General features: G+C 42.4%; 1 protein-coding gene across 2 annotated transcripts in view; it reads right to left on the reverse strand.

Annotated features, from left to right (window-relative positions):
- The window catches only part of EFNA5 (ephrin A5), a 270,948-nt gene that overhangs the window by 46,710 nt on the left and 207,937 nt on the right, over positions 1–16,301 (reverse strand). For both annotated transcript variants that reach the window (XM_026498493.4, XM_026498492.4), the window contains exon 2: positions 818–1,110. In XM_026498493.4, the coding sequence (XP_026354278.1) occupies positions 818–1,110 (293 nt within the window). The remainder of the gene's footprint in view (positions 1–817; positions 1,111–16,301) is intronic.

Here is a 16,301-nt window from a genome sequence, read left to right on the forward strand (position 1 = left end):
GCTTTATAAATATGGACTCTCAGGCCCCACCTGAATCAGACCTGCACTCTCACGAGGTCCCCGGGTGACGGACGCACAGTAAAGCTGGAGAAGCTTTTACCTAGATTATACGACCAGCAGGATGCCCGGAGCAGCGATGGTGTACGTCACGGATGGAAAACAAGGCCACAGCAATAGGATTCACACAGAGGTCAGCTGAGAACGTTTTAGAGCTCTCTCAGGACAGAATCACAGGTGGGAAACTCACTTATGCCAGTTCCTTTGGAACCCTTTCTAGATGCTTCTTCACGCTCTTGCCTATTTAAAGACACAGCTGCTCTTAATAATTGTCTTTTCTCCTTGGTGCAAAGAGAGCATTTATCGTCAGCATGCTGACGTGTGCAGGAGTTTTGGCTTTCTCCACTGCAAGTGTGGATGATTGAAAGGGTATTGCTGACACCTGAATAAGAAATCCAATGACTGCAAGCTATGTAAATTTAATTATTTCCTTTAATTTTTTTTTTTTTTCTTCAGGAATCTTTTTCTTTTCCTCAGCTTTGGAGAAGTCCTAGCAATTTTCATTTAAAAGAAATACAAGTCAGCAGTGGTTCACTGAACAGGCTGACACGCAATTTCATAGGGGGAGAGGAGCTGTGTCTTTAATCTAATTTGCGCTCTCAATTCCCAGCTAATGTATCTAGGGTTCCTGATGTATGCATTTACAAGGAGACATCTGTAATGCAGCGTCCGGCTCTCTGCAATTCTCTGAAACATGGGTAAAACATTAGTCTGGGTTCTTGCAGCTGCCCTACAACGCAATAAATCTCTGTATACTCACAGATGTAGAAATATTCCCGGCCTGGCCTGAATTCAAATCCTAGAGAAAAGGGTGTGAAGAGCTGGAATTTTTCGGAGAACTTCAGCGGTCCATTGGGAGAGTGGGGCCGGTTACATTCCCATCTCTTGAACCCTTTGGAAGTATGGTCGCAGGCGCTGTAGCCGTCAAAGTTCACCATGTAGAGGACATAACGCTCAGTCTTATCTTCCGGGACCGAGTCCTCATAGTGAGGGCAGAAAACATCCAGGTAGTCATTGATACAGACGTCAATGTGGTAGTCACCTCTCTGGAATCTGTTGGAAGAAGAAGAAAAACGTGAGATTATTCATTAAGAAAAGACTTCCTGCTTGGACTCATCCGTGGTGGAATAACTTTAATAATGCTGGTGCTAACAGGTTTATTATAGTAAGTTTTTATTGCATCCCGTTATGATGTGGGCTATGTTACTCTCCCAAATCTCAGCAACAGCAATTTCACAGAGGAATTCGTTTACGTTTGTTTCAAAACACCCTAAAAATGGAACTCCACACATTCGTTTTAAGTGGTGAAGATACTGACATGCTCTGTTCCTTTCATTCTTAAAATCACCTATATTGAGGCAAAGTTTTGATATTTCGAAACAGTGTTTCATTTAACAAGTGTTTTTGAATAAATGAATAAGAAATTTAAAGAACAAATGAATGACTGGATTGTTTTTGCTATAACTGAGACCATTCTCAATTTCCTATGCAAATGCAGAGAATCAGAGTCATAAAAATGAGAGAATTAGGATCATAAAATTTAAAGGTTGGAAAGAAAACTCCTAGAACACTTCCACATTAGAGGAAAATAAAAACCTAAGGCACAATGAGAAAGCAGTGAGTGACTGCGGTCGACCTGGAACGGTGACTTTGGGTCCTAGTCAGCTGTTTCCCTTAGTGAATCTGCTTATGTCACAAACTCAATTCGGCTGATCTCTTTTGATGCCCCATCCTTTTCTATATTAAGAAAATTAAAACCAGCTAAATCAAACGAGCTCCTCTCCCCGTTTCTTTGTGTTCTAGGGCCACACTGAAGAGTAGTGACAATAATAAGCCAGACGAACACAGCAAAATGCAGGACCACTTCCATCCTGAAATAGTTAAAATACACAACCCTCGCACGCGTGCGCACACACACACTCTACGCATCACACCGTCTGCTTCAATTCCTAACCTTACAAAAGTTTTGGTTATTTGCGTTAACTAATAATGCCTTTCCCCTTCAGATGAACAGACTTCTCAGGAACTAATGATGTGTGAAACAGGAATTGTTATGTATACAACTTTCTAAAACCAGGACAGAAAAGCCTACAAAACCCTGTTTTTAGCTAACGAGGAAAGTCTCTGAGCCCTTAGAAGATTCATCATAAAACTGTGTTACTGCCAAAATACAACTGCCCATCAAGTCATCTGGTCTTCGAGTCAGACGGTCTCAGTGTGAACACTTTCCAGCGGCAGTGAGCTGGCATCTCTAAATTTCAGCAAGTTTCTTCTGACAATGAGCACAGATCCGCTTCTGTGTGTTTTCTATCCAGTGCTCCTACTCCGGCTGCCTGACATCGCAAAGAACAAATCCAGTTCTCTTCCACCAGGCAGCAGTCTGTGAAACATCTGGGTTGTCAACTACATCTCTGTATCCTCCTTTCTCCATACTTGAAATTCCTGATTTGCTTGGTTACTTCTGTTCCCACACTCCTCACATTCTAGATTCTCAATTCTCCTCATGTCCTCTAGGTTCCCAGTGTTCTTAAAATGCAGCACCCAGACACAACCAACACCTCAGACCGGATGTTGTGACCAGCGCTCAGCCCAGGAGATCGACCACCACCTTCACTCCGGATGCTAAGTATTCATTGACGAAGCTGAGATTCCTTTCTGGAATGGAACGTGACACAAGTGGAAACTCCTTACTTTAGTGAGTAGACTTTGATTTAAGGACCGGATTGCTATTGGTTGAGTGGAAGCATCATAAACCGTCTGAGCCCCAGTTTCCTCAAATATAAGCTGGAACGATAATGAGAATTTGCTTGCTAACTTCACATGACTGCTTCAAGTCTCAGATGGTGAAATGTATGAAAAGCACCATGTGAATGTACAGCATTGTTATTATCATCAGGATATATTAAAGCATATTAAAATTGGTAACTAACAAATATTAACTTTTCAACAACAGCAGTAAATGGAAACAGTAAAAATAATCTGTTTCCCTTTTAAAAAATCCCCAAAGATGGGAAATCACATAAAAATTCTAAATTCTGTCTTCAACTGTCAAATGATCCACGGAAACTTCATTTGATCAATGCTTTTCCTAAAGCAGCATGCTGATTTACACAAGAACAAGGAAAGACGACCAGATCACTTTTCAGTTAGAGGATCTCAAAATTCATGAACATTTTAAAAAAATTTTATTTATTTATTTGAGAGAGAGCTTAAGCAGGGGGAGCGGCAGGCAGAGGGAGAGGGAGAAGCAGGCTCTCTGCTGAGCAGGGAGCCCAACGTGGGGCTCGATCCCAGGACCCTGAGATCATGACCTGAGCTGAAGGCAAACACTTAACTGGCTGAGCCACCCAGGCATCCCCAAAATGCATGAACATTAAAAAAAAAAAACAAAAAAACAAAAAAACAACCAAACCCTTGGAAGTATTTATTTCTTTATATTTACAATGATCATGGAACTAGGTTTACTTTTTCTTCATTACTGGCAGATGATGATTTGTCAAGATGCAAGGAACGCCTGTGTTGCTTTTAAAAGATTTCTGAACATCAAGGTAACATCACTGCCAAAGTACAAAGAAAAGACACTGCAACGCTCAGATAAAAGGGTGCTGGGATATGAATCATCAGCACTCGGAGTAGCCTGACAGTTCTGGATGGGAGCCAGATGACAACTGCAGCAGAAGGCGATGCCCAGATGCACTTTATATTATTATATTATTATTATAGATTTTAAAGACATTCAAGGGGGAAGTTTTTCCTTTCCCTAAGTGTCACTCATTTCAGCTTCTACTAGCACTTAACACTGCCTAAAAGTGGGGGAAAAAAAAAGAATGAAAACTGCCACTGTCCAGACTCATTCTGTTATTGCTCTATTCTAAAAAATGCCATTGTTTTTGATGCTTTGACTTTAGCTTCCCTCTTCCAACTTTTATCCTTGTTAATACTGCTCAAGGTTTAATAAAACAAGCCATGAGCTTGAAGACACATTTTACATTGGGTTGACTTTATCCCTTTCTGATGACATTTTGCTTTTTGTGGGGTGTTTAGAGAGAATCACCGTGGAGCCTATTTTGAACGTGTGATCCACCCCTCTATCCGTATGACGAAGATGATTCACCACAGAATCAACTTAACCTGTTTCAGATCTTTTATTTGTACAAGTCAGTTTGCTAATATAATTTTCAAGGAATGGGCAACATGAGCATAAAAACAATGATAAACTAGAACTCATAAAAAGCATTCCTACGACGTCACCAAGTACAATCCAAAGAAGAGTTTAGGGTCACATATTCTAGAACTACCCCGGATCGTGCTCTTTGGCTACAAAGTAGTCCTGAACCATTCTTTTCTGGCCCTACTGTGAAGAGGCCCACATGTATGGCTAATGTAATTGAGGGTATATTATGTTACATTCAGTACCGCGATTTAATCTCCATTACAGGTCCTATAGAACAGACAGTTAGTACACCCCTTCCAAAATGAGGGTTTCGAGACTACAAAGTCAAGCAATGTGCCCAATGTCACACGGCTAATAAAATGTGGAGGCAGAAGTCAAGCCCAAGCATTCAGACCTCAGAACTGAAGTTCTTCACTATTCTACTTCCTGGGAGATTAAATTGCTAAAGTCAAGTTCTCAGGTCTACTCTTTATTCCCACAGAGGGACAATTCTAATTCTTGATGGGGTTCCAGTTCTCTGCTTCATTCACTGAAGCAACAAACACCTGCTACCTCCAGGATCTGCTGTTATGGCTTTACCTATATTGTCATATGAAATCCTCAATAGGTAGTTACAATTAGTTTTATTTTCCCAAAGACGAAATAACATTCAGAGAGGTGGTTATCCTCTTTGTTCATTTTTTTTTTCCTCACAGGAAATGAGCAGCAGGGTTAGGATTTCAACCTGAGTCTTATCTGGTCCTGAAGCCAATTCTCTTTCCTCCTAAATGCCATGTTTCCAAAGTTTTTACCAGTTGTAATTCCCCTCACCCGAAGGAGCCCTTTTAAGGGTTTTGGTGCCATTGGGTTACCTTATGTTTATACTGACCTTCCAGGAAAGGCTGGTGCAAGGTGTCCTGGCCTTCCTCCCTCCCCATGATATTGGTCCCAAACTCCTAAACTGCAGGGTGTGTTGACATCCGGAATAAGGCTCACACAGCAGAGCCAGCTCCTGACTCAGACACATCAGTCTGGTTTTCACAGAATCAAGTGCTGTTAGGCTCAGTAGCTGTGGCCATAAAGGGATCTCCCCTATCCTGCCCCTTCAGTAAGTGGCTTTCATGAGCTTTGTTCCTATTAAAAGAGCAAATTCAAATCTAGGAAGAATGATTCCACATGCCAATATTTACAAATGTCATGGGTGGCATGGCCGCTGCTTTAAACACATTTGCAAATTTCTTGGAAATTTGCTTGGAAAGGTCGCCCCCTTACTCCTTATCTTTAATTCCATCCATTTTATCTGTGCTGCTCCACCTCTCTGAAATCGTTGCATATTAGGAACTCTAAGAATTTCTGGCTGCACACCAACAAGCCAGCAATAATTACAATACAGTCTCTACTAAATTATCACAGTGGTTCACAGTGTAAAAGCATGCACAGTTACCACACTTAGAAAAGGGACTGTGTTTGAGTAATATGATTACTGCCCTGTGTTCTCATTATACAAAAGTCGCAAATGCCAGCAAGCATCTTGTATGCACAGAAAGATGGCCCCTGCTCTCCACTAATCTGCATGGCTACTAGGGTCCGGGCTCCATACAACGTAATAGTATACAGAACTCTGTGAAGGCATGAAGACATTGTGTACATTTGCCAAAATTTGATAGTAGACTGGTTGAGAACCAGTGTCATATATATTACAAAAGGGTCATGTCAGTTAAGAGGAAGAAAACTCAGCATGGCAACTAGTTTTTGGTTACCAACTCAATTATCAAGCATGAATTATGCACTTTATGATAGTTCTTAATGCCCCAGAAGCTGCCTGGAAGGGTGATAAAAAGCACATTTCAAGGCTGTTGATAAAGCAAAAGTAACAACTGCAGTTGGGATTTTAGTTAGAGATCTATTTGCAGACATGCATGTTTGTCTTCAGTGTTTACCTGAGGACACCCCGCAGCTAACTGCAGTTTTGATTATAAATTTAAAACTATTCTTAATATCTCTCTCCTTATTTGACCTGTCTGCAGGTGATTCACGACTTGAAATCAAATGAAATAAAGACACAGATGAGGTAACAGTGCACAATCTGCCTTTTCACTTAGCTATCCAGAGGGCCCCAGCCTTCTACCCAGATAGGGACCACACATGGCTTCCTGACCAGAGTGAGCAAGAACCAGTAAGACTTCGCTCCTTCTCAACTCAGTAACTTATTTTCAAACTGAAGAACAGACATGCAGTACTTCGAACACTGAGTCCTTTACCAACTTCACGTGGAAGTTCTGAACTTATGCTGACCCTATCCTCGGTTCCTCTTTGCTGTGGCAAGTAGATGTCACCTAGCTTTCTTTCTCAGTGGATGGATCTTCATGTCATTGTCCTTACTTCCTCCTCTACCCCACATGCTCTTGGGCTGTGGAGACTGACGGCCAGGAAGGCCGACCCCACGGGACACACAGGCAGTGCCTGGGCTCCAGGCTGCTGGGGAGCAGCGTCGTAACCGTCCCTCCGCGTTCGCCTTTAGCCGCTTTCCCCTGTAATGTTGCCCCTCTCCTCCCTTCCTCATCTGCTAAAGCCAAAACGCATTTCATTTCAGGAGCTGGAAAAGGAAGGGTATGGTGCATATTTAAAACATTCTAAATTGGCCTTTAGCATATGTTGCTGGCACAGCAGAGAGCCTGCTTCCAGGGAAATATGTACCAAGGTATTTTATCAAGCAGCTCCTGAGTGAAGTTTCTTCACTCCATAAATATAGAAACAGCATTAGTGAAAGAAGACAGAGTAGTTATTAGAGGTTAGGAAGCTGCGAGACACTTCTATCCCCTCTTTCATGTAGTGTTTTAAAGGATTCAATAATGAAAATGTTATTTCTCATGAACTGGATGGTTGATTATTACAGTTTAAATGTATTTTAATCTGTCAAAGAGGTGATTGTTTTAATATTCCTATTTGAACAGAACTACAATGTCACTTCTTTAATTACAAGGCAACTTAATATATTACATTCTGAAATTGAAATGTAAAAGAAGGATATGATTTATGGTCAAAGATTAAGCAAATTTATCAGCTTAGGGTTCCTCCCAAATTTTAAATCTAGAGTGAATATATCTTGGCAGCCCTGTCTTTCGCCGCTACCATTATTGATTTAAAGGCTAATTTCAGAGTAAGATGTCTCTTTTTAACCAGAAGAATTTCTCATTTGTCCTGGAAGTCCTAGTGGGCCCACCATAGACCTGGGGTTTGGTTTATCAATATGTTTCACGAAGAGACGGGCAGGACGGCAGTCTCTGTTGCAAACACGTCTCTCCTCGTCTCCTTCTGTTATTCTCTCAGCACAGAATGCAAGCCTTATGGCTTTCATATCCTAAGTACGAGGATGCTCTTTTTGTTTTGTTTTGTTTTCCTGCAGAGGTTAAAGCATGAAATACAAACAGCAAACCAAACAGGGTAGATAAATAATAGCATCACTGGGGGCTGAAGAAAGATTTGTTTTGCTGTTTTTTTTTTTTAATGTCTTCCTTCTCTCCTGGGCTGAAACAAGTCTGCCTTCCGAAATAATTCGTAATTGACCTTCGTTTTCAGCTCTCAGATAGAGTCCTGGACAGTTTCACCACTACCAGGCCAGCTGCTAAGGCTGCATGAGGGAAGTCTGAATGAGGTTTGGTGACCGCAACACATCATTTCGGGCAGTCCAATCCAGCTCCTCCAGGCTCTAGAACATACCAACCACAACTAAAGTTCCCACAGAAGTGAAGACTGACAAGTTAAAAAAAATACTCAAGGGTGAATTTCAGAGATGTTTCTTACCTTATTTTTGCAGTTGAAATGCTGTATGTTCTAACACATACACTTTTATCCAACGAAGCACAAGATAGTGACGAAATATTTAGAACCCAGGGTTGCTGTTCTATCCACTAATATCAATTCCAATAAAGTTCTTATGCACGCATGTTTTGGTAATTATAAATTTTGCAGCATAAGAGCTTTGCCTTGAATTCAGTAACTGTTGGTGATGGGAATAAGACCTAATTTACTTGGCCAGATACTTAGAATTCATGAGTGGGTTAGTACAGTAACCTGTCACCTTTTGTCTTTCCGCGTGTGTATGTGCGCCTGCAGGCGTGCATGTGTTTTAAAAACAGTCTGAAATTTTCACAATTAATACCAACTACTCACATCAAACAGATGGATAAAAATCTCAGCTGGTTCTCGTTTGTTGCTTTCCTAGTACAAGTCACATCAGTCTGAATGACTTTTTAAAATTGGTATCTCCCAAGAGTGACACCTGTTTCAAAAACAGGGCCCACAAAATCTTCTCTCCTCCAGTGTTTTAACTCATTTGGAGTTTGTTTTATTAGCTTGACTGAGGAGCTCCAAAGGAAACAAAGCATTAAATTGGCAGAGCCTAAACAAGACTTGCCTTCAGGAAGGGACTGGGAGCTTTGGGTGACAGTCTAATTGCTTCTAAGCCCCCAAAGCGGCCTCAGGCATGGAGTAAGAATGTGTCAACATCAACAGGCTAAGTCAGCCGAAGAATTAACCAGGCGGAGTCCTATACACCCAACACACTGCAGTTCGCTATAATGGTTTTCCAAAAGGGAGTAAAATAAAGAATTATCGTCTGGCATACAGTGTATGTCCTAGCAGAGGTCACTTCCACAAAGCAAAACGGTCTCTTTCTTGACTCCTGCTGGTCAGGAGCAAAACAGGCAGCTTCCTGACAAAGCTGCCCTTCACGCCCTAAGTTATCCAGAGTTCGGTATCATGTCAAGCACACGGAAGAGAGCACCTGCCACATACACACAGGTCCTAAAGCAGATGCGGGAAATCACCGAACAGGTTATCCAGACACTGTGCTAGGAGAACAGGATTAAACAAACTGATTCTGTTCAGAGGATGCAGGAGTCAGTCAAACAAGCCACCTGCCAAACTGCTTACACACATGTAGCCCTTTTGTATCCTGTAGGGATGGAGTTACTCAGCAGAATTTCACGCTACTCCCCGTTTTAAGAGTAATAATGATAACCAAAGAGCTATCATAAATGTCCTTTCTATTAACCAATTCAAAAAGCGATTTAGTAGTTTTAAAGTACTGGTATGCAAACCCTGAAATCGACATTTATATTATGGCTTGATCTTAACTTACTGGACTTATTACCATCGGAGTCTGAAATTTGGCCCTGACTTCTCAAAAGTCGGGGTGGGGTATCTGAAACCTACGTGGCAAGTAACTAATCTCTGTTAATTTATTGTTAAACAAACAAAAAGCTGGTAAGAAGGAAATAACGGCTTTCTTCTATATTTGATCTTCACACTACAAGGAGAAGCACAGCTCGGATTTGGTAATGCTAGGGCAAGACAATAATGGTAACAGTATTTCACACAAAAGCTCCATGCAGAGCAAACGCTGTTGCCGTTCCCATGCAAATTGCACTGAGAAGTAGTTAGTGAGCAGGTGGATACAAATCTGCTGAAAAGAACCCCAGGTGAGAGAAGAGAGGTCTGGGGCCATCAGAAATGAGGTGGTGGGGACGGTCATCAAAGGTGGCGAATTCATTCAAGGTAAACACGTAGATTTGGAAGGGAAACTGGGACTGTGCTGAGCAAACCACTATGACAAAAATAATGATCATTCCTGTACTTTCATGTGGACCTTTTTTAATAGAGAAACTTCCTTGAAGACAGTGCTGGTGTTTACTCATCTTCGTACCCCCAGCACACAGCACAGAGTTTGCACATAGCAGTGACCTGACAAGTGTCCAAAGAAGGAAACTGCAGCTGAAGGATATTACAGGCAATACTTAAAAACAGAACAAGTGTGGAAAGTGCCCCGCAATCTCCTTCTGTGTCCTGGGTCCCAGTATCAAATTCTGAGAAGAGCTAAATAATATTCTAAACAAAGGTCAAGATCAGAAAACAAAATAATGGCTGACTGCAAAAAGGAAAATTATAATCAGGACTGTTGTTCGAGCAATGCTAGAAAATTATGCCCAGCCGAGTAGACAACTTAAGCACCTAAGGCAGAATGAAAGTTTCTCTCTTGTCATTAAGTCCTCTATTCAATTACCATTTATCGGGGTAATTAAACACTGGAAAGTGATGCCAGGCTAATTGTTAGATTATGATAATTACATGTCTTTGCTATGCTACAGCTGATCAAAATAAGATGTGGTCCCGTGCACTTAGCTAAAGCTGCTCTGTAATCGTCAGACTTCCGTAGAACGCTAGGCCATTTATTACTAATTCATTACAAATCAGGCGGAGAAGCTTATTATTTGTAATGCTTCTTCCCCCCCCCCCCCCACAGTCTCCTGGAACAAGACTCCCAAAAGGTTAAGCACAAACTGTCGCCTCTCATTGGCCCATTTCCATCCCAATTACACAGCTGAGCAGCCCTGGGTGCCTCTATTTGAGAGGGTTCATCAGCCCGCTTCACAAAATCCTGCAACCGCCCGTCACATTGGCAGCAACGTCCACCGCTCCCTTTCAGCCTCCGCCAACCGCTGTTCTGCTCTGAGCTGTGTCCCAGCAACCACGAGCTGGCAGTCCAGAGGGTCGTTTGGTTCTGAGGCTCCCTCCTGCTTGGGTCAGGCCTAGCCCAGCCTGGGATATGCCCAGGGTTTGCTCCAGCCAGCAGGAGTCGTGGGCAGTACAGGCTGCACTGCCTTCTACCAGGACGTCTGGTCTCTGCTCCTCCAGCCAGCTTTCTCAGGAACCGACCAGAGTCACCTCAAAGTTACCAAACAGAATGAAGACTGGGACCAACCATTGTCTGGAGCTTCCCTGGGGTTTAGAAATCTGTCCTTCCATCCCTCTACTAAACATTCCAGGTCACTGTTGGAAGGTGGGAAGGCAAACGGGATTTGAGATTTGAGGTTTCCCCCCGTATTACTTGGGCATTATCACTGACTGAATGTTTACACCTCCCCCCACCCCTCCCCGACCCAAATTCATAAGTTGAAGCTGCAACCTCCAATGGGAGCGACTGGATTTGGAGAGGGGGCCTTTATGGAGTTAACGAAGGTTAAATGAGGCCATAAAGGTGGGGCCTTGACCCAACGGATTACCGTCTTTCTAAAATGAGTACCCCCCCCTTGCCCCTCTCCCCTGCCCCCGTGTGCTTCTGCAAGCCAGGAGGAGAGTCTTACCAGAAAGTGACCCTGCTAGACCTTGACCTGGGACTTCCAGCCTCCAGAACTACGAGAATAAATTTCTGCTGTTGAAGCCAACAAGTCTCTGGTATTCTGTTATGGCAGCCTGAGCAAACGAATACGGGTAGTTTAAAATTTAATTACTGGAAGAGTTTGGGGTGGGGTGGCATCAAATTACATCATGGCCAGAGACTTCAGAAATACAAAAAAAAAAATGATGGAGAGCAGCAAGGTAACCATGGCCAGGAAGGAAGAGGGTGGGAGAGGGGAGAGAGCAGAGGGGAGCCGGTGCGATAGCCTGCATGGGGGAGACACTCAATATCCAGCTGCCGTTCTGAGCAAATGGCTGGTCTGAGAGGAGAAGGCACCTTATTTTCCTAAGTAAGGATAGTTTCACCTCTTAAATTAACTCATGGCACCATGAAAACGACTGTATTATCACCCAGCAACGGTGTTATCTCACTGTTTCAGCAAGGTTTTCACCCAAAGATAGAATGAAGGGTGTTACAGAAAAGTCACAGGCTCTATTTTACCCTTCCTCGACCCTGGAAATTAAAACAGAATATGCCACTGCCTTTCAAAAATCATATTAAGTGCATTCTGGGGACAAAACAAACCACGAGGTACCTTTGTTAACACCAGAATACATAAAACTGTCATTTTATGCACACATTTACTGGTGGCCTGTGGCTTAAGACTGGGGAGCTGGGGAACAAAGGTACTTCGGTTCATCGCATAAAAATGGTTTTGCACTACTTAGTATTATTATTTCCTCCCACACTCATTAAAAGGATATTCATTCATACAGCTGGATCCTCTATTTACTTTTATAGCCTGGACCACAGAAAGATATATGCAAGAATAATGCAATCATAAAAAATAAGAAACTAATTGCGCTATCCCCAGGAAACATAAGGGGGAGAAAGAAATAAACAATTCACCATTTATGTCTCAGAAATAAATCTAAGCACTTTAGGGGATCCTCAAGTGCTGTAATATCTCTACCTACTTAAACGCTTGTCTATCTCAGTGTCAGAGAATATAGTTGTTGTCTCTCCCCTTCCCCTTTCATTTTAATAAGCTCTCTTTCAAAATGTCTACCTTGGAAGAGAACCACAGTTCAAAGCAAATGCGCATGACCCTCCTCTTGAACTTTCAGAATGTTTGGTCCTGCTATAATCTCTGAATCAGCCGCTCGCGGGGACCGTGAAGTTTCAGAGGGCTGCTTAATGCCAAGACACAAAGATGATGAACTAAGAGGGTGATAACGGGCACTTCATGCTGGGTGACAACTCAGCATCGTGAGCCTTGAGAGGACAGGGTCACCACTGGCTTTCTTCAGCACTTGGTAGTACAATCCCAGATCCCAAAGTTCCTTTGACACGCACATTAACATTTTATTGCCCTTCAAACTGTTCAAGTCCAAAAGAGAGAGAGAGAATGTGAGTTGCGGGTAAGTTACAAACTCAGAGCGAGCAGGAGCGGGTCAGAAAAACAACAAAGCAGGTACGGAACACATAGGGGCTGTTAAATGAGCCCGGGGCTCAGCTCAGAATCTGTATCTGGTGTGAGGACAAATGGCATGATATCTCACTGATCAACTGATTTACAAAACAAGATGATTTCATTTATTGATGTTTTAATTCAATATACAGGCACCTACTCTGTGCATGCCAGATATTTAATTAAAATCACAAGCCATATTGTATTCTAAAAGGAACTTCGATTTTTTCTTCCCATTCCACAAACACACAGTATACTTTTCAACGCTCTCTTTGGGAAGCAGAGGTGTAGGCAAACCGAGAATTCATGTTGGTACACTCCAGATTTTCTGTCTCAGAACACTCCGTAGCTGAGAAAAGATTCGTAACAGCTAAGACCCACCCAAGGATGTTTTAAGAATCCGGCCATTAAATGAAAAGCCGAAGTCTTGGTCGCTGCAAGTGTCGGTTCCTATGGTTTTGTGAACACGACTAGAGAAAGTAAGGTACGACACACGCCGGCCACGGGGGCGGCTTAGAAGGGCGGGCTACAGGCTAATGGAGAGTGTCCCCACTGTGGGCGCGGGCAAGCCTGCTGGGACGCACGGGCGACAGGCGAGGCTGCAGGAAGGGGGCATGGGGATGGCGTCCAGGCTGCAGAAATGCCTTTCCCTTCTGCTTGCGCCGGCAGTGAGGCCGCGCGGGCGCCGTGTACACCACACGACTGGGGGACATCGTCTGAGGCTTACACACACCCCCACAGGGCTTTGAATCTTAAGAAGTTACCAAGTCCTCTAAGCCACTACAGGAAATGAACTGAAAGTTAGGAATTATGGGAAATGCTTTCTAAATTTTTTTTTTTTAGTTTAAATAGGAGTTTCTAGGTTAAAAGCTGAAGGAATAAACTTACATATGCACAGCAGCACTGCCTGGTAGTGTATTAAATTTAGTTTTGTCTATTTTTTAAATCAGGGTGGTGGCCTCAAGATATAATTGATATCTCAAAGGATGTCAGAGATGTTTGGAAGTGTATGGAAACATAAAATACTGCTATTCTCTGTTAGACGATTATGATATTTAAAAATGCATTTCACATGAGAGGAAATTGTGTTGGTTCTAATGACTAGAAAAATTGATAGGGAAACTCACATTTAGACACATCACTCCTTTTTTTTTTTTTTCTAAATGGCATATTGCAAGCCAGCATCCCCAAGCACTCATGGAATTAAAAGTGGAATTCTCAGCATTGTATTTGCAGCTAAATATTTATGTATGCTATTGAATCTATGAACTCCTCTCACATAAAACTTCCTATAATTGGTTTTGACTCCACAACAACCATCATCAGGTTACTAGGGTCAAAAGAGACAAAATCCTAACTCACCCCTCCTTAAAAACACCAGTTTATTTGCCTTCATTCTCCTAGACATTACTCATATTTACTAGTCTTAACCTACAGCAATTATAAATTCCTTAATTCACATTCGCATGATGAAGGCTCGTAAAGAGATGGCCTCTAGTTTTCCCTTGGTACACAATACTTGAAGATAATTTCATAAGAACACTGCTTCTGCATCAAGACGATAGAGAGATACACCAGTGGAAGGAACTTTGAGGCACCATCTCTTCCAGCTGTTTCCTTTCAGGACTGTTAATTATCTAGTCTCTTTTTAAAAAATCTCCAGGGAGAGTTTGAGTCTTAAATAGAAGCTCTTCCCAGGACCTGTAGATGTCATTCAAAATTCAATGCATAAAGAAATTCTCTACTCAGGGGCACCCAGCTTTCCGGTGTTGATCAGAGCATTTCCCTCACTCCTGCCCTATAAGATTTAAAAGAAAAATAGAGGAAATTTAGCTCGAGTTTTCCTAGGAAAGTCAGGCTGACTGTATTATTGACTCTCTACTGCACTAGCAATTTCCAACTGAATTACAAACTGTTTGCCCACATTATATTGCTATTGTTCAATACCATTTTCATTGCCCTAATGAAACAAAGCTATATGATATAACCATAAAGTACTGATTACAGTTAACCATAATGGAAGAGAGCTAAGGAAAGACCTATTTTTAAAATATGCACAAAAAAAGATAAGAAATGCTGATACTCAACAGACATTTTTTTTTAACTCTTTTTGGCATTCTGGATTGAGATCAAAACAACACTGACAAATTAATTCTTCTTTCTTTTCCAACAATACAGATGGTATTTCCCCTAAAATAGAATTTCTAGAAGATTTCCCAAAGAGCGAAAGTTCTCTAGGTGCTTAAAAAAAAAAAAAAAGTAACATTGTGAATTTTACACATATCTTAACAAGTGCCTACTTCAAACCAGAGTATTCCCTAATATCATGAAAGAGGATATCCTAATTTTCCCTGGAGTGCAGATTTCTCCCCAGCTATAGGTGAGTTCTTTGGAGAAGCACCATTATGAAACCTGAAGGGTATTTTTTATTCAGCCAGCAACACAAATGATCGGGGTGCGGTGCTGGGCTGAAGCTGCCCGAGTGAGATAGTAAATACCTGGCTGAGATTTCTGCCTTTTAGCAAAGGCAATGAAGGTTACTTGGCAGCCCCTTGCAAACCCAGTTCGTCTCCCAAAGAAACAGTAAACCAAGAGTTGGAGGCAACAGGAAGACGTGGTAGAGAAAATTCTTGGATGTTACTAATTATATTATGGCTACAAGCTGTAGTGTCAGACACTTGCTCCCCTCTGACATGTGTGCTGAGCTACCGAACCCAGCCCCCCACCGGATGGAGTGTAATTGGTATAATGGGAAAGAGAGCTCACCGCCGTCACTTCCCAAGAATTCCTTGACTCCAGCTGGTGACGGTTACTGAAGTGACTGTAAGGTGCTGTAGGGGCAGATGATGTGTGACTGCCCAGGTCCCAGACACCCAGCCGTTCCACATCCGACAAACCCTTCCCGCCGTTTCCTTAGTGGATACGGTGTAAGGCTACGCCGGAGCGCCCTGGAAACGCCCGAACGTCCGCAGCAGAGACTGGTTTAAGACACACTCTGGTCACGGAGCAGACCTTCTTCTGGACATCTTTGTATTTGTACTGCTATGAGCAACGACAACGCCATCCACGTGCACACAACATGCTGGGTTCTACCTCCTGTATACACTGATCTGATTTCCGTGGTTCACAGCAGCCACCTCAGTGCTTCCATTTACTTGCATTTTCTAGTTTCGGCACCGCTGACAAAAAGGTAAAAAGAAACCAAGGTGGTATCTGTGAGACCTCTTCTAATAACGTGTACTGCCTGAAAGCTGGAAGAGAACCTGCATTTATCTTTTCCTATTAGAGTGCTAATTTATGCAGGTTCATTTGCCTTTTGCATCTATTGATTGGATTCTTGTTGTCTCATCCCCGGCACTCCATTAGATTCCTCGCTGACTAAACAATAACGCAAAGCAGACAAAATTTGTACAGATTTTTATATGCTCTTACATGCACAG

The sequence above is a fragment of the Ursus arctos genome, unplaced genomic scaffold, assembly GCF_023065955.2.
Source record: "Ursus arctos isolate Adak ecotype North America unplaced genomic scaffold, UrsArc2.0 scaffold_5, whole genome shotgun sequence".
Taxonomy (NCBI): Eukaryota; Metazoa; Chordata; class Mammalia; order Carnivora; family Ursidae; genus Ursus; species Ursus arctos.